Source organism: Schistocerca americana, chromosome 8 (assembly GCF_021461395.2).
Source record: "Schistocerca americana isolate TAMUIC-IGC-003095 chromosome 8, iqSchAmer2.1, whole genome shotgun sequence".
In the NCBI taxonomy this organism is placed as follows: Eukaryota; Metazoa; Arthropoda; class Insecta; order Orthoptera; family Acrididae; genus Schistocerca; species Schistocerca americana.
This window is the reverse complement of record NC_060126.1, coordinates 127,339,434-127,359,396: the sequence shown is the minus strand read 5'-3', so window position 1 is coordinate 127,359,396 and position 19,963 is coordinate 127,339,434. Positions and strand designations below refer to the sequence as shown.

Genomic DNA, 19,963 nt, shown 5'->3' with positions numbered 1-19,963 from the left:
TCGATAATTATAAATATGTTTGCCCCGATAATTAAATTACATTTCAATAGTAAGAAGTCAAATGACATGAAATTCACTGAAACATCATGGAAATACGAGTTTTTTCAAATAATATTACCTCTCAGATTTCACATAAATAAAATAATATGACCAGTGATGAAAAAAGCATTGATTCCGAATGGAATCAAAGTTGGCGAATTTTGACTGTGTTATTGATGGTGTGAAGGTCACTTCATTATGTTGAAGGTTTGACAAACTAGTCAATAAATATCGAACGTGGCCTTCAAAAACTGAACGGTGATGTGAGATGTATAATTCCCGCAAGGTGTGGGCAGAAACTTGGCGCCGACTGTACAGTTGGGGCCGGCCGCGCATGCGCAGTGGGTCTGCGCCGGCAGGTGGAGGCCCCAGGTAGCGGCCGGCCGCAGTCCGTGGTTAGGCTCGTGACGAAGAGGTGGTCGCGGCACTTTTCTCCAGGCAGCGGGGCGCTGGCCAGCCTCTCGCAAGCACACACACACACACGGACAGACACGTCGCACACGCAGCCCGTCGCGGGTGTAGGCCTACAGCTGAAGACGTGGACACGGCGACGATGAACGTGGCGCGACGCTGGCCGCAACGCCGGGAGCCAGCTGTCCGGAGGTGCTGCGCGCTCGGGTTCCGTTAGGCCGCGGTCCGCACTGGACACAGACTCTCGTTTACAACGCTCCGTGATTCTCTTCCCATCTGTACTTCCCGACGCTCAATTAAAACTCACCGTGTGCCATACGCCGCCCAAAGAAGAGCTAGTGCCTCTGCCAAAGTCGACGTGAACAAGTAATCGACGAGGAAAGTGCCACAATCGTTGCCGACAGCCATTTTGAGCGATCGTTTTGCCGTCGCTGTGGTACCGTGCGTGTGAACCAAACAGATAAATATTTCGAGAGTTCTACAAAAACGACACACGGAGGTCTGCAGGAAGCAAGAAACTGGATACTACGAGTTGAAGTTACCATCACCTGAACTTGTGACGTGGAAGTGAACGGTGTGCGTTTTCGACATAACTACAGTGCCAAAATCACAAGTGTTATTTTATTTTACTGTTTTTAAGACCAACATTCGTATAAACTCCAGAATTATTGATCAAGAAGTGTAGATTTATTCGGCTATACAGTAATCCAAGAGTGGGGTCAAGGTCAAGTACCCTCTTTGCTGACGTCATATGAGAAGAAAGAGCCACAGGCTTCGAAGGTCGCTGGTGATCGCACCAGAACAGCCGCAGGAACTGTAAATTACCTCACTGTACAGCCAGGTTCTCTATAGAGACGTACAGACTGAGTGTGTTGACGTTTGAAAAGTTGAATTAGTTGTATTGTGTATAGTGTTTGACTTATTTCAGTTGGTTCTGTAATTGGATTCGGGACAAGAGCGACGTTGGAATATTGGGAACGGAACGGAGGAATAGTGGCGGATCCGTTGGAAAGTTTACTCGAAATTTTTCCGAAGTGGGCCTGCAGCTGTGGATGTTCAAAGAATAGGTTACAACAAGCAGATTTATTAACCGAATAGCTATCCAAGAATCAGCCTTTGTGGCTTTGCGTAGTGTCTTGCTGTACGTTACGACACAATAGTGGATCTGTGTCGCCGAGGCCGATGCGTATCGAGTGACAAGTGACCGACGAGCAGAAGCAACAGAGATGGCCAACTCGAGGGGCGGGGACGACCCGGAGTCGACGCCGATCTGCCGGTGCCGCGTGCTCTACCTGGGCTCTGCCGTGCCGCACGTGACCAAGGATGGCCTGCAAGGCATCCAGGAGCCGCTGCGGGAGCTCTACCCCGAGCAGGGGGCGCTGGGCGCGCGCGGAATCGACTCGTGGCTCAGCGTCTGGAGCAACGGCCTGCTGCTCGAGAACGTCGACGAGAACCACAAGAAGGTGACTCGCTTCTTCCCCATCGACTCGCTGCATTACTGCGCCGCCGTGCGCTACGTGCTGGTGCCCGAACGCGCGGGGGCGGCGCTGGGGGGCGGCGGGGGCGGCGGCACCCTGCTGTCGAGCAGCAGCAGCTCCGGGGGCGGGCCCAGCCCGCGCTTCCTGCCGCTCGACTCGCCCTTCGCGCGCACCCCCAACCCCAGCCACCCGCCACTCTTCGCCGCCATATTGCGCCGTACCACGGGCATCAAGGTCAGTACTGATGTCAGCAGTTACCACAATAGGTTAAACAAATGTAAGGGAAGTTTCCTCTCGTCATAACAACTATTTCGACATAAACATTTGCCTAGTAACGATTAGTTCCTACCGTAAACAAGAACCAGTTAATCTTCTTCGTGTAGGTGAAGTCTAGTTTGTTACGCCGAATCGTCTTCCCGCCGGCAGCGGTGGCCTAGCGGCTCTAGGCGCTTCAGTCCGGAACCGCGCGACTGCTACGGTCGCAGGTTCGAATCCTGCCTCGGGCATGGATGTGTGTGGTGTCCTTAGGTTAGTTAGGTTTAAGTAGTTCTAGGAGACTGATGACCTCAGATGTTAAGTCCCATAGTGCTCAGAGCCATTTGAACATGTCCCCCTTTAATGTCTACTATACGATCGTAGTTTCGACCCCTCTGCTGTGATATTTTTCACAGCCTTCTGACGCTCACATTAGTTGACTGTGAATACCAGATCCTAAAGAAGATCCTAGCAGAGGGGCCGAAACTTCGATCATTCAGAAGAAATGGAAGAGAAACTTGACGCGTTGTAAGAACCGAGAAGATGTTACCGTCAGTGACAAGAGCTGTACAAGGGTCACGTACAAATAAAAATATCTGGCAGCAGACATGCTGTGGCTGAAGTAAACCAAGGAATTAAGACAATGCTCTCCCTTTTCACTCCTTTTTCGTATACATATCGACGACGCACCCAAAACTTGGGCACGGACAATGAGAGTTATCGGTTTGAATGTGAGCACGCTGCTTGTTGCTGGCCACCAAGTGACTGTTAGTCAGAATGAAAATGACCTACAAGAAGCTGTTTTCAATTTAAGGAACATAGCCATGGGATACAATCTGAAATTTTCCATTACGAAGACAAAATCAGTGGCACTTTGGGGACACCAGTCCATGCGAGTTTAATCGAAGTTGATAAACAGATCATGAAGCAAGTTATACATTTAACTGTTTAGGATGCATATGGCGCAAATAATGAAATACAAAATAGACGTATTCAACTGTTTCCGTGGAACTGTTTGCAGAATGTTGGGAAAGTTAAGTCCACAGGGATACTCTACTGAGTTCTGTAGGTTCTGACGATACCCGCACTCCACTGTGGGTGCGAGACCTGGACCCTTAAAAATAGAGAAGCATGTGAAATAAACTTCCTTAGATATTGGGTGGCTATGTTTTAAGGGATAAAATGAGAAATGACTTCTGTCGAGCTGAACAGAATACGCAAAACATAACTATCACTTTAAAATAATATCACTTAAGATGGAAAGAAAACATAAATCATATGCCTGATGCGAAAACCACAGAACAATGTAAACCAAAAGATCTTGAGCGTGCCCGCGTGCCCTGTGACCATTTTGAAGGCGGAACGGACCAATACGCCGAAATCCTTACGTAGATGATGATAATGACAACAGCTACGAAAGCCTGCAGACATACATAATATTCTGTCTTCCCATGTGTTAGGCTCTTACTTGTTAATTCCTCGTGATTGGTACCTCTGGTGTGTTAGTTACTTACTATTTCATATTTCCACTTCTTTCTTGGTCCAGCCATTGATTTTTTGCCTAGTTGCTCTATAATTAAATTCTACTTTAGGAATTCAGTATCCATTCTCTGTTGTGACATGATCTCTCATTTTATTTTTATACTCCTTGACCAGTTCATGTATGCTTTTGTGTTCTAATTTTCTTCCGAACTCCTTACCATATCAGGCAGTCTATAGCAAGTTCTCTTTTCATTCATTTCAGGTTGACATTGTCCTTGTTTCACTGTCATAAAGTATTCGTGATGCTCCCATTGTACAGTAGAACTTCATTACCGTTTCCCTTCTTCTCCACTACATCCAAGTGTATGTGCTCCGATTAATGTAGCTGAAGCTTTCGGTGTTTTTTTGACGTGCCTTTTTCGTTTGTGAAAGAAATGGTGCATCCCAAGAAGTTGAATTCTATGACTGTCTCTGCTTCCTGGTCGTATAAAATAACTTTGCTTGGGACCGGGTCTTTACGTTTAAAAGCCATCACTTTGGGTTTTTGGATCGAGATTGTTAAGTTATAGCTCTTGGCAGTGATATTTAATTCATAAATGGTTTTCTGAAGAAAGTCTTTGCAGTCAGCTGTAAGAAATTGGTAAACAACAAAGAGTATTGTCATTAAGTAATTTCGTTAGTTACACTTACGCATGCGCCTCAAAATTAAAGGAGAGTTCGTTTTCTGAGAATCACTTAATAATTCTCTGAAAAACATAACTAATCGTGTCTTCCGTTGTTTTCTGTATAGTGGGATGTATTACAACACTAGTACCATCTGCAGAAAGTACTAATTCTGCTTGTTGAATGTTAAATGGAAGGTCAAACATATATGCAAGGAGTAGGAATGTAAGATTCTATTTATTTTAGTCACTGTCTCAACATATCAACATATATATTAAAAGGTATCGGAGACAGACTGCGTCCTTGTAGGCCTACTTTTAACTGTCTCCTTCCTGGCAACGACGATTTTGGAGTCTTGGTACATTTGTTGGATTACTCTCAGTAGATAGGACGTCACTCCTGCCTTAAGCACGCAAAAGTATCAATCAAAGCAACTGACGACATTAGTTGTGCCACAAGCGTGAGGCGACCATTTTAACACAGCTTGGTTTCAGCAAGGCATTAAATACTGTTGATTTCGGTGTGAATCACTCAAATAGGGCAACACTGTGGTTTGTCAGTAATCTCAAAATCTTGTTGTATGAAATTGATTGATTTACACACAACTGGTCTAAATTCTACTTAACAAACAGCATGAAAAAATCTTGTCCTGAATAATCCAAAGGTAGAAATTTTAGTAACGGGAGAAATGAGAAGTGGAGTCCCACAGCGTTCAATTTTGGGTCCATCGCTGTTTCTTATATTTGTGAATCACCTACCACTTGACGTCCAACAAGCATAACAGATACTTTCTGTAGACGTTAGTATTGTTGTAATAAATTCCTTTAAAGAGAATGGTACAGAAGTGGTTAATAATGATTTTTTCAGTAACTCATCACATAGAAAAAAAGTGTTGACATTTAAGAGCAGTAAGAATAAAATGTGGACTCTATCTGTGGTAGCCATGTAGATACTTCTTCAATGAGTTAGGCATTTTAACTGCACCATCTCAATACATCCATTCACTAATGAAATTCGTTATGAATAGTATACCACAATTTGAGAATAACAGTGATGACCTCAACTACAATACTAGGGGGAAAAAGCTGTCATTGGCTCACAAAGGTGTTCAATATGCAGCAGCAAAAACGTTTGATTCTTGCCCTATAACATAAATTGTTGGCAAATAGCAAAACAAGTTTTAAATCTAACCTGAAATCATTTCCCCTGGACAGATCCTTCTACTGATCGACGAATTTCTACTTAAAAGTTTGTTGCCTATTAAAAAATAATTTTTTAAGTGGAGTTGCATGAGTAGCACTAAAAATAGTGTGTTCATTAATGTTAATACTACCCATGTGTATATATCCTGCAAGCAGGCTGGTGCCACAACATTTCGATAAAAGAATCGTTCAAATGATCTATAGAACATGTAACTAACTGTCAGAACATGTGTTCGCCGGGGATCTCAGTATTCAGTCTTTGGTCGCTTTTCTCGCTGTATGACAATGATATTTCATCTGTGTTTCATTATTGTAACTACCACTTATATGCTAAGTTATCCAACACCTCTATCAGCATAGCCTTCGACGAGCATTTAGATTGAGAAGAACAAATTGTTGCAGCATCCAGAAAATCTCTTTCAAGCATTCACGCAATCCAAAAATTTAGAAAAAAGTGCTTCCACTTGAAATGAAAGCAAAATTAATTTAGTCTTTAATCCTGCCCTAACTTGACAACTGTTTTGTAGCTGAAAATGGTACAAATAGTGAAGACTACAGACGACTGGAGCTAGCAAGAAATGCTTGCGTAAGATAAATATTCAGCATTCTATTGTTTCATAACATCAGTCCTTCCAGTGCTGAGTTAGGCTGGATGCGACTGGTTAGGAGATGTGATTTTCACGTACTCTATTTTCTTCATCAGCTTTTTAAGTCACTGGTGTCCTCAATAATTCTCCTGCTCACACATAAAATACCTATTATTACTCCATGACTGCAATACCAGACTGGGTACGTTTGCATAACACTAAATCTTGCTCCATATCCTACTCAGTTTCAGTCATTCAGCTGTGGAATAATCCACCCTTTAACGTGCATCTTATTTATTCCTACTTGCATCTCATCTGTAACCTTATTATTACTCGCAGTCGACTTTTCTATACACTAATTCTTTGTGTACTACTACCACGCATATCTGTTAGGTGTCATTACTCACATTCGAGGAGAAACTGCTGGCGAGGTTGCTTCACAAAATGGTAATAAGAGTGACGTTTCTCAAATTCCATATTTTCATTACTATACAAAGTGTTCCTAGAGCGATGGTTAGTATTCAGGGATATGAGAGGAACGATCATTCGAAGCAAAAATATATAGGAATTATGGGTTCCAAAATGCGTAAATTAAGAGCTAATGACTACTTGTTCATCTTCGTTACTGTGGAACACGTCTCTTCTGCTGAACAAGTCCTCATAGTTCTTAAGGTATGTATTTAATAGCCCATGTTTACTATTTTCTCTTGTTTTGTTACGTACTACCTCCTCCCAAAATATGGAAAGAGCTTGCAGTAGAAGAAGGTTGTAATCGAAGATGAAGAAGTGATCATGGCTCTTAAGGTATGCGTTTTACAGCACCTGTCTACCAGACTTTCGCTTCGAATGACCGTTCCTATCATATCAATGAATATTGGTAATTCCTCCTGGGACATCCTGTATGTTAATATTATTATCATTAATTAAGAGGCAGTAATACAGAAAGAGACGGGTCTTTCCCATATTTTCCATATTTTTGAAGCCCTGAAGAAACACATTTGTGGCCGTCGATTGCCTTCGATCAAAGAGGTGCATCCTTCATACAATTATGGAACCGGAATCGTTTTTCCATGAAGGCACAGATCGTCTTGTCTCACAGTGGGATAAATGTATTTAACAGCTACTGTGATTACTTTTCAAAAACAAACAGTTTACTTACTTTTTTCCATCTGTCTCGTTTTCATTTGACTGTCCCATAAATATTACTGTTGTAATGTCCAATACGTAGTGTTGAATCATTAAGGATATCTTGTTAAAAGGAAGAGAGAGCCTGAACAGTCTCATCTTACCAGTTGAAACAAACGCATAGACGACATTTTCTAGGTATGATACGGAGTTATATTGTGTAAGAACAGTCATTAAAAAAAACTGACGTTACGGTTGAGGTGCCATTTCTGTATGTCTGTTGATTGGCCACCGACGTCAAGTACACAAGTAGGCTAAGAGGAATGCACTACAACACTATCTAAAATGTCGATTTAATTCAGTGACAGTTATTTTACAATATGACGTGAAAGCGTACCTAGAAAGCTTGTATGTCGGATAGTTTCTGTTTTATTATTGAAGGAACGCTGAGAAATGGACATGTCATAGTTGTTTAAAAGACATAAAGTCATTGCCTTTAACTGACCATTCTGAAGTGCAACATCGCGAAAATTTCGTGCTTAACCATATGTCAGCACAGGCTCATCAAATAATAAATTTTGTTCTGCACACAAGTAACATATATTCCTAATGCCTTACCCAGTTTATGTTCCACAGAACCATCTTCAGATTTGTGGAGATCAGAAAAATGAAAAAAAAAAAAAAACTGACGTTTATGTGACCTAAAATCGACAACACTGTCGTTACATCATATGTAAAACCAAATGTAGAGATACTTAGGCGTACTAACAGCAACATGTATGCGGCATCGTGAAACAGCAATTCATAGCATCTATATGACGTAAACTCGGTCCATATGACCCGGCGGACCGGGTCCGTTGCATATGGCAATATACAGGACAGAGTTGTAGCCGACATGTTCGGGTACGTCATGGTACATTTGATTGTACGTATTGTGTAATAGCAGCTTTTTGTGCCTTGGGTTATGTGGTGCTTCGTCATTTTATTTTTCTTGTCTGAACAGATGGTCCGACGGAACCGAAACCAGTCACAACATTAGAAATATAACAAAGTTGACGTCCAATAAAATTTTTGGTACAATAATTAATGGAAGATTTTCTAAAACCAAAAAATCTATATCACTTTTTGCAACATAAAATATAACGTTTGATATGTTCCGTTAACAGCGTCAGTTGATATCACGGCATAAAATTGTTCGTTAGTTTGCTGTTATTTACGGCAAGGGTGCCAAAAATGTTGTATTCAGTGACTATTGGAGACGCATTGTGTGATGACATGTTCACGTAGTAAATGTTTTTCAATTCCGACACGCAATAAATCGTGGTATTTTCGGTGTCCTACCAGAAAATAGCCAAACGTCGATGTTGCAAACGAATATAAATTATTTCAAAAATGGAAGACTTGGTGTATGTCAAACAAGTTTGATGTGACTGTCAACCTAGCCCAGTAAAAGATAGTCAGTGTTCACAGTTGTTGAGCTAGTGTAGTTACTTATTACATTCTGATAAATTGTACACTAGGAACCAATATTGTTGTTGCGTTCAGTCCGAAGCCTGGTTTGCTGAAGCTCTCCATTCTGTTCTGTGTAAGTCACATCATCCCTATCAGCTACTGAAACCTACAGTCATTTGAAAGTAATTGCTGTTAGCAAGCTTTCAGCTCCCTCTAAAATTTTAACCGAACATTCCCCCCCTCCCTCCCCCCCCCCACATGTTTCCATTCATAATTAAATTAACTGTTCCTTGATTCAGCTACTGAAACCTACAGTCATTTGAAAGTAATTGCTGTTGGCAAGCTTTCAGCTCCCTCTAAAATTTTAACCGAACATTCCCCCCCCCCCCCCCCCCCCACATGTTTCCATTCATAATTAAATTAACTGTTCCTTGATTCTTGTGAATGTGTTCTATTAACATATCCCTTCGGTTAGTAAGGAGTAGCTTAAAACCTAGTTTCTTGTTGATACTAATCAGTATATCTACACTGGCTATCTTGTACACCCACCTAATCCCAGCATGCTTTTGTTGCTCTACATTTCAAAATTACTATTCGCTTGTAAAGCTCATAGTTTACATTTCACTTCCATATAGAGCTACTGTCCAGAGAAACGAAATTACTTTCTGCAACATAATTTTTCCCACCTCTAATAGGATCATTAAAGTAACAGACTAGAGCTTTGAAACCAATTCTTGAAATGGTAACAAATTTACCGTACCTTACAATATTCTTGGCTCGTAGAAACTGGTGGTGCTTTATTACGACTTGATAAACTGTCCTAAACTGGTATCACATGTCGAAAACACTCTTCTACTGCTTCTATTTATGCATTTAGTTGTCGGATGATGAACCATCGTACGGTGTAAACGACTCTCAAATATTGTCAAACACTATCATAGACTTCTGTGATACGCTGATTAAACGTCTCTGTGCCGTTTGCGCGTATTTGCTCTTTTAAACGTCCTCACAGATAACATTCCGGAGAACTGAGTTCGAGAGTTGATATAATAAACAATAAACAACACTTTTACAACGGTAACAGCTAAATAGTATTGTGGTGCTTATAAGCGTCCGCAAGGGAGAGAGTGGTATAAGAGGGGTCACTTGCCCACTTGTGCAATCTTCAGTTACAGTATTCGCACACTCTTTTAATGCACGTGAGTTCTCTGCGACATATTAAGATTTTTTTTGTGATTTCGTACGAAACTGAGTAACTCATTTATATAAAAAATTACAATTTTAGAGTTTTGTCCCGCTACTCCGGCTGGATAAATTTCTGTCGATTCCTATAGCACCATGATTCTCTTGCTCAATAATATTCAACATATCTCAAAATCGAAATATTTATGGAAATATCTGACATATTATCGTTGTATGATAAAGTAGTTTAGAAGCATACCCTCTAATTTCTGAGAGTATTCTCACTCTTAACCTAGTATGTAAGTAAACTGGCTCGAAATTAGTTTGCAGGGCGGCACGTTTCTGGTTTACTGCTTTCGACTAATCCTACTATTTTAAAGTTTTTTTCTTTTATTCATGTCACTAGTACACATTAGTTTATGCGTGATATCAAAAATAGCTGTAATTTTTGCTTGAAGGCAAGGGAAGTTAGGATAGTCTTTCGTTATAAAATACTATTAATGATATACACAGCACGGGCGTGGAACAAGATAGTATACCACTTCATAAAAAAGATTTATATGCACGTTTTATCAGATGCAAAGTTAAGGATATTTTGTAGAATAATTTGTCCCCAGTAATGGTCAAACTGTATGTAAGTATTTTATATTAGTGGAAAACACTTCACATCTCTTAAATTCCATGATATCCACAATAAGGCTGCTTTTCTTCGAGACTATCTCACTATTTTAAGTCCCCTGATTTCGCCGACAAAGCGTAGCTTTTCGCGTGGATTTCACTGACTGATGATTGCAACATCCGCTCACTGAAAAATTAACAATAAGAGTAATAGTCAGCTCTGATTTTAGCAAAGAGATTTTTTTGCGACAGCTAGAACTGAGAGCCTGTACATTAAGTACATTAATGTTGCCATCTGGGATCTAGTTACATTGCGGCCGCAGATTTCCTAAAGCTCTCTCGGATAATACAGTTACTACGAAGGGTAATCACTAAAATTAGTGAAACGAAATTGAAAACAACAAAAACGGGAGCATTTGCGATTAGGAGTGCACGTTTTATTGGATTGTAGGATGATGCATAGTAACTGTGCTGGTACAGACAGAGATAGAGATCCACAGAACGAAATGACACTTCTGTAAAAATCTCTTTCACGTTCAGGATAGGCGAGAAGCGGTTTTCTTAGTGATGTCTTCTTCGCAAATAAAATGATTCGCTGAGTAGACGTTGTGCGGTTGTTATTCTACTCACAGCATAGAGAATACCTTTCAAGACTGATCTACATAACTACATATATATCTCGCAAGGCACTTGGGGTGTGCGGTGGAGGATACTTCATGTACCACTATCATTTCCACCCTCGCCCCCCCCCTTCCCCCCACCATCGCTTTCCGTTCCTGTTTCCGACGTGCATGGTGCACGGGAAGATAGCCTTCGTGTAGTGAGCTACAAACTAATTTTTCTTTCATAGTTATGTCGCGAATTATACGTAAGAGGAAGAAATATTTTAGTTTCGTACGCTCTCGGAACTGTATCAGCGAGCAAATCAGCTATGCACAAAGCCTCTCTTGGAGCGTACTGCCACTGGATTTCACTGAGCATCTCCGTAACGCTCTAGCTGATGCTGCTAAAGGAACCTGTGACTAAACACGCTGCTCCTCTTTGTAGGCGGCCGAGCAGTAGTCAAGTAAGCGTCGAACGAAGGTTTTTTTTATCGCCTATCTGCTTCGCTAGTGGACTATACTTCGCGGCATCTGGTGCTGACGTTGGATGTCTCTGAAGCCGGTATGCGTTTCACAGCTGTAGAGATGCTTTCTGGTTTGCCATCCCGGATTGTTCATTCATTACAAATCGTCAATCTACCAGTGTTTCATTACTGACAGTCCAGTATTTTCAAATACGTCCTCGGAAGGAACACATTTTGCGGATGAGAGTTCCTACACTTCAAAATACAAATTCTTCGCAGGTGGTTGTAATGCCACCGCATGCGTCACAGAGGCAATACACACGCTGTAACGGGTTTAAGTGGAGATATTTTTACGTGTGGTACCTTAATATGTACATCGGCGGTTGGTTGTTTTTTCACTGCTTCGAACAGTCTTCCGACAAACACATCATAAACTTTACGACCTGATGTTTCCTGCACGTTCTTAACTGCACCACTAAGTGGACTACGTTTGTCAGTAAACACTAACCATTTTGAGTCGACGCATCCATGCTTTAACAGTTGTCCTCCTGCCCAGGTAAAAATAAACATTAATGGCTAGCCCTTGTCACATTTACTTGGAGGTACTACCCAATCTAAAAACGTTACCACTTGTAATAGCTATAACTATTAGTCTGCAAGCCGGCCGGTGTGGACGAGCGGTTCTAGGCGCTTCAGTCTGGAACCGCGCGACCGCTACGGTCGCAGGTTCGAATCCTGCCTCGGGCATGTATGTGTGTGATGTCCTTAGGTTAGGTTTAAGTAGTTCTAAGTTATAGGGGACAGATGACCTCACATGTTAAGTCCCATAGTGCTCAGAGCCATTTGAAGCATTAGTCTGAAAATGACGTAAGCATGGTAGTAATGTTGTACAGTACACCGTACTCAGACACCAGGAGAACTATCTGCGATTATACTCTCGACACATTTTATTTAGTGAGGTGTAGACTACAGTAGCGGCATATTAGAAACATGGCGTTCATGAAGGCGTGGCTGTAGACGCGGAGGATTAAAAGCAGTACACGAATCATGGAAGAGTAGTAAAAAGCTCTGTATTATGTCATAGAATACGTTCCGTTCTACTGACGAGAGTGGCACTGAGGATAAAGCCCTCTAGATCGCTTATTATATATGTTTTCAAGTATTACGACATTTCAGGTACTGGAATCAGCAGGTCAAAACTTAGAGCTCGTGAAACATAGTTCATTGTCAGTTGCAATAAAAGCTATCTCTCGTTTAGGCATAGGTTTTACTGCAGCTGTGTTTTAAGAATCCTATTTTTTTTTTACCTAATGATAGCAGTAGCCGAAACACGGTAATAAATGAAACTATATTAATCGATATTTAGTCCTTTATTTTCAAAATTCCACAATATCACAGACTCATTTATCGATTTACTGCCTTCATTAACAAGAGCTGGCCTTGATTAAATGTCAAATCGAGTATTGCTCTGCAAATCGAATCCGGATTCTTGTCTGTGATGTGAAGATACTATGGAAGCACTCAAACCTGTGATGAGGGCTATTACTTTAGGAGCAGTGTGTGTAAATGACCAATGCAGTGTTCCCACCGTGTGCTGACCTCTGTAAGAACTCTTGGTTTGCGGTGCTGCTTTCATAATGCCCTGCTCACTGTGCCCAACAGGAGCCTCCAGTCGAGGCAGCATTCCTATTGAGATGCGAGTCACGCCCGTCACGTGCAAATAGCGCCGAGTACTGCTGCCGAGCAAACAACGTCTCTTGCAGCCCTACAAGTTTTCGCGCTATACGTGGCTATTTCACCGTAGTCTTGTGGTGCAGATTTCAATTTACTCAACACTTCGACCTTTTTGCTTACTGTATCAACTTATCAAATCAAAGGAATGGTAAGTTCCTTGCAGATACGGAGAAGGGGCACTAAAGGAGAGCTTTGTAAAGCTCTGTTAAGTGGTCGCTCTGTTGCTATTGTGGCCTATGATGTACAGGATGGGGCAAATAAAAGTGGCTCGGGTGAGTGAATCCGTGGCAGCATTAGCGGAGGAGGAAAAGCTCTATAGCTACTTCCAACAGGTTGGAGCAACTGTGCATACAGTCGGCGGAACCTTGGAGCACATTTACGTAATACTCACAACTGACAGAGTTGTTAACAAAGGTCAGTCTGGTCGCGGATCTAGCTGGCCACATAGCTCACCCGATCTGTTACAGTGCAATTACTTTATGTGAGGAGCACTCAAGTCTAAGGTGTGTCGCAATAGCCCTCACAGTCTTCAGGAACTGAAGCGCAACATGTTGGATGAGACTACAGCAATTCCAGTGGTTCAGCTACGATCTGCCTTCAGCAGCTTGCTGACCAGGGCCCAAAAGTGACAAGAGATGAGTAGTGGTCACGTTCAACATCTGCCATAGTCAGGTTAGTACCGTATTTCCTTTCCTCTGCTTAGTTTCTTTGTCCCCTGGAACTCTGTTCTCTGGGCTACTTTTATTTGGCCTACCCTGTAGAAGGGCGTTACATCTCCTTTTCCTCCTCTCTGATACATTTGTCTTACGACAGGTATCGACACGACCACCGCATCACTTTAGCCTGTGCTTGTTCTTTAATCTATTGCTTCGTTCTTTTTTTACTCATCCTGCATTCGATTCTCTCTCTCTCTCTCTCTCTCTCTCTTTTCGTTGCAATCTTTCCTTCAATAGAACTGTGACAGGCAATTTCCTCGGAGTAATGCTCCCCATCAAAATGTTTTCCTCATTTTTATCATTTCCATTGAATTTCTTTTCTCTGCTATTCTTAATTCATTATTCCGCCACTTCGTTACACTTTTAGCATTTTTCTCTACAATCAGATGTAAAAACTATTCAAATATTATTCGTCTTTTATTCTGACTGTCAATGATTCTCTACCACATGATAACACACTCCAGAAGAAGAAGCAGATCTCTTTCTTATTTCTATGCGAACTTCTTCTTGCTGTCAATACACGATTCACTTTAACAAAATCTCTTTTACCGATAGATACTCTGATTATTTCCTCCACGCAGATTACAGTCAGTGTCACCCAAAAGTTTCTGAGTAAGTTTAACTTTTTCTAAGGTGTTCCCTTTCAGTGTTTTTTTAGGTGAAACCTTCAAGTCTACTGATTCTTATGTTTGCATTTATCGTCATTCCAAACTGTTTCCCAAGTTTGCTATTCTCTGTATTATAAATTGTCGCTCTCGCTCTGACTCAGCCAAGGTCGCTCAATCATCTGCATAGTTTCTTATTTTCCCCTTCCTACCTTCGTGTTATGTGGCGTTTATCGAGCCAGTTACAGAATGTTAGCACTTCGTGCCTTTGTTGCGGGACAGCAGAAGCGGCCCTATATTTACCGAGGTAGATGTGGAAAACCGCAGGACCTCTACTAACGTCATTCTGCTAGGCGGATTCGATCCGGGGCCTCTGTGCGTCCCCATGTCCCGGAAGTGGATGCTTTAACGCGCTCGGCTATCTGCACAGTTATCTTTATGCCTCCTTCTGTTACTACTTTCTTCTAGTGCTTTGTCTGTTAGTTTCTCAGCATAAACATTCAAAAGCTTTGTCTAAGACCTCTTCCGAAATCTCTCTCTGGAAGTGATGGAGAGTCTAGGAAAGGCATGTATGGTCCTAGACCCGTGACTTCTTTACCCACACTTATAAATACGGCTCGAAGTGGCAATAAAGTATAAAGCTGTAAGAATGTGTTTATAAAAATTTATTCGGAACACCCAGTGTTGTCTAGTTATCCCCATATTCTGTGGGGAGCTAAGTGTGTTTCACTTCCATGAATTTTTTTTCTTCCTTTGTTAGTAAGGGTGCCAAGTTTGGTAAACAAGTTGTCGAGGCGTTTCAGACATCTTTACGAACCATCTTTCCATCTCCGTCCTCTCCTCTACTCCTGATAGAGTTGTCTCACAATCACAGTGGTTTTTTTTTCATCACAATGGTTTTATTTTCAATACAGTAATTCATAGGACTACAGAAGTATGCTGATCAGTCTTTCTAGGTGTGTGTTGAAACAGATGCAAACGTACTAATTCCTGTTGTGTGTACTTTTCAGAAGTCCAGTGAGACCAGTTTATGTTTGCCTTCGTGGAGATTCCCTGCCTAAAAAGTTGCCTATTATTTGAAGAGACGGGAACACAAGTGTCGTCATTGCTGTATACCTGTTCCAAACAATCGCCGCACCATTCATTACTGTCTTTTTCTCAAAAACTTCCCTGTCTCACACTTCAAAGTGAACGTTCTCATATTCTCAACTCAACATTTACACACGTCTGTGAATCTCTTCACGTTGCTGTCCTGTTTCACGCATTAAAAACAATGGATTCGTTCTCAAAGGCCTTATACGGCGACATTTTCGAGTCTAACGCTCTTGGTAAAAAATCTTAAACGATCAACAACTGAATTCAATACGCTAACAATTACGCACGAGCAAAATTAAACTCGCGTATCAATTATGCCAAGTTTCATTACAGCACCTCATTTACACCGAAATAATACTACACGTGTTAATGGGAGAGCGAGCTGAAAAATCATTCCCACGAATTTTTTGCGTGAAAATTCTTAACGCTTTTTAAATAAAACTATCTTTATTAACAGTCTACATCTTTATTCTTCGCCTCTTCACAGTTATTTCCCAACGTAGTCACCATGACGACGAACGCATTTCTCCAAAAGAGAGACCAGTTTGTTGATGCCGTCACTGTGGAATGTCTGACTTTGTTTGACGGAGCCTCAGTGTCATCTCCGCACTGCTTCATCACTATCAAAGTGACGTCGTCAGGCGTGTTCTTCAGGTTCTGAGGAAAGATGAAAATCGGATGGGGCCAAGCCCAGACTGTATGGAGGATGACCGATGAAAGCTTATCCAAAGCGTCGGATTGTTGCAGATGTCTCAGAGGTCTCGAGTCGTCTGACATTGTCGTACAGAAGGGGAGAGCGCTCCAAGTGTGGACGAACTCTTCGAAACTTACTGACAGCACTCTATTTCCCACACGCAGACATAGTTACGTTAAACACTGCCCTGTTATATACTACAATTAGGAGCCCCCTAGAGGCAGAAGGCTTCAAATATGTAGACATAAGGGATAAGGATGTGGAATGTTAATAATGCTCGTCTTATGTATAAATCTTTAAGGGGGGTAGGACGTCAAACGGGCCGACTTGGAGCAGGAGAGGCACCACAAGACATTTCAATTTCCACTGTCTATACTTTTACAAATAATCTCATAAAACTTTGTCAGCATGATCAGGAAGGATTCAGAATTTACACTCATAGCAGTGGAAGTTCTAATACATAACGAAGTAATTTTTTTTTACGTGTGAAATTTTATCATTTTTTTCACTTACTAATGTCAGCATTTTTTGCTATAGGTACACATTTCTTAATAAGTAAGAGAGATTCTTCGATGAATTTTGCACAGCATACAAACTATACTTAAAGGTGTATGAAACTCTAGAATTTTCCAAGTCTATTAAAAACTGTGGTAAAAATTGGGTTAATTAACTATAAAATTTGTGTTTTTTCTAAACATGAAGTTCAAAATATAACAGTTCATTCGTTTTTTCATAAATTGAATAAATTCTAGAGTTTCATACACCTGTGAGTATGGTATGTATGCTGTGCAAAATTCATCGAAGAATCTAACTTATGAAGAAAAGTGTACCTATAGCAACAAATGCAGCCATTAGTAAGTGGAAAAATGATTAAATTTCGCACGTACAAAATGTATTTTGTTATGTTTTCGAACTTCCACTGCAATGATTGTGAATCCTTCCTGGTGATGGTGACAAAGTTTTATGAATTTATTTGTAAACGTATAGACACTGGAAATTAAATTGTCCTGAGATGCCTCTCCTGCTCCAAGTCAGCCCGTTTGATGTCCTACCCCCTTAAGACTTATGGGACTTAACATCTGAGGTCATCAGTCCTCTAGAACTTAGAACTACTTAAACCTAACTAACCTAAGGACATCACACACATTCATGCTCGAGGCAGAAGTCGAACCTGCGACCGTAGCAGCAGCGCGGTTCCAGACTGAAGCGCCTAGAACCGCTCGGTCACAACGGCCGGCTTTCCAGAGTTTGCGCATAAAAAATTCGGAGGCGTTACTTTTCAGTGCGCCCTTGTACTTTTAAGGAATATGGTAAACATCAGCTGCTGTTAAGAAATGTTTAATCACTATCGATTTCGTCCGCTTACCATCTTGGGTGAAAGGTGCTTAAGATCCAGTGGAGAGCTTTGCTACACACGAAAAACATTTTCAGTAGCATGAAGCTAGGATAAAACCGCCTGCTACTAAACTGCTTTCATGTTAACCAAAGCATTTGGCAAGATCCTAAGCACATGTTACCTGACGATAAGCGCCCTCTGCGTCACACTCTAAAGTGGCTTAGTCAGTGTAGATGTAGACATAGGCGTGGAATAGTTCGTGATCTGTTGCTTGTAATAATATTCTACAACCGGCACGATTCATTGATATCAGCCTGAAAAAAATATCTGAGGACATTTCAATTATCAACGTGTTTATATGACCGGCCTGTCTGTGCTCTTACCACGTTCGATCACACTCCTGGACAAGTAAAACCTAAAGCGAGAACAGTGAACGATGGTTATTGCCCGCTCACTACGGTAACCACCCTAGTGAGCGACGTACGCGGACAAATACGGCGGGGACGAGTGGCGTGTTCCTTAGGCCACGAGAAGAGAAAGATCGAGTGGTCGTGCGGAGATAAATGACGAAAGCGGCGGCGCTCCCAGCTCGCTGCACGAAAACGCCGCTCCTGACGCAATGCACGGTTGGCCGGCGCATGCGCGCTGGTGTCTGCGGCTCGGCAAGGGCAAGAGAAAGGCAGCGGCACAGCGGCCAGGCAGCTGACTCAGAGAAATGGCGGTCGGCCGGCCACTGCAGTCACGGATCTGGCCGCGCTGCAGTCTGCGGTTTGTGCCGCCGCTATGTTAAGACACGGTCCGGAAACCAAAGTTCCTATGTTCACACGTTAACATAATATCTTTGCGTTCAAGACAGAATAGTATTCGCTAGTAATTCTTATTATTACTATACTATACCATTACGGTAATACCAAAATGGGTAATTTCCAAGAATGATTGCCCATCGAAGTCGCGGGGTCCAAACGATACATATATATCGAACTTGTCATAACCTAACTCTTAATGTCTGTAGTGACATTTACCTGCTGAAAAAAGTGTGTGTACGCCGTAGTTTGTAATTAATTTACATTTTTCTCATATAGTTCAATAATTTTCACCCTGTATTAGCCACATCATTTTACACGAATCTCCTTCTAGCTGAAGAAGTTAAATCGCAACCACAAATATTCATGTTCCTTCATAGTCTGGCATTTTCGAACCATAATGCTTGAGAGTTCGTGTGCTACCCCTGCGTTGAAGTCGCCAGATTAGTACCGAGTTGAGAGGTTGTCCTGTAACAAAAAAGTTATGTTCTGAACAGATTAAGTTTACAAATCAATAATAACTCTAATTCATTCCGTAATGTAAGATATTGTTTCCTTAAACTGATGTGGGCGTTGTGGAATATTCGAATTACGTTTGTCGGGGGGGGGGGGGGGGGGGGGGGGGCTGAACGTAGTGTTCCATCTGCCAGTGGTTTATCTTCAACACCATACCCAACACTGAAGGGCATTTAGTGACGCATTCTAAATTAGAATTTGGTGGAAGGGGTGACGGGGTGGGGGCATAGGTATGTTCGTTAGTCTTCATTAACGTAAGTTATTGTATAAAGTAATTGCTCATCACAGACTACGGATCATAAGGTCAGTGACGTGAAGCTGTGGAGGTTACGTGGGGTGAATGGAACCGGATGTGACGTAAACAAGAGAGCAGACCGTGAAAAGTGACGTCAGCATGAAATCAAAGGCAGCTCATCTGCTTGGGTGTCACTAACCTCAAACCTTTATCGCGAGTATAGCCACGACGTTAAAGCACAGATACAGTTGTGTAATTGCCTCCAACCACTGTTAGTTGACATCCACTGCTTTTAGATAATCTAATGACATTTTTAGAAGTGTAATGGTTATACGATTGTCACTTTACACATACATAGAGAGATGAATTTCTACTCTGTAGCAGAGAATATTTAGCAGCGAATGTCTGTCACCGGTTAAAATATAATGTGTGCAGGACAGGAACTGCAAGAAAATGGTTCAAATGGCTCTTGAGTACTATGGGACTTAACATCTGTGGTCATCAGTCCCCTAGAACTTAGAACTACTTAAACCTAACTAACCTAAGGACATCACACACATCCATGCCCGAGGCAGGATTCGAACCTGCGACCGTAGCAGTCCCGCGGTTCCGGACTGAGCGCCTAGAACCGCGAGACCGCTGCGGCCGGCCGAACTGCAAGATAATATG

The 19,963-nt window shown here is 41.8% G+C and overlaps 1 protein-coding gene across 1 annotated transcript in view; it reads left to right on the top strand.

Annotated features, from left to right (window-relative positions):
• Window positions 1-441: 441 nt before the first annotated feature.
• The window catches only part of LOC124545623, a 108,891-nt gene continuing 89,369 nt past the window's right edge, over window positions 442-19,963 (top strand). The window contains exon 1 of the mRNA XM_047124570.1: window positions 442-2,162. Coding sequence (XP_046980526.1) covers window positions 1,677-2,162 — 486 coding nt within the window. The 5' untranslated portion in view covers window positions 442-1,676. The remainder of the gene's footprint in view (window positions 2,163-19,963) is intronic.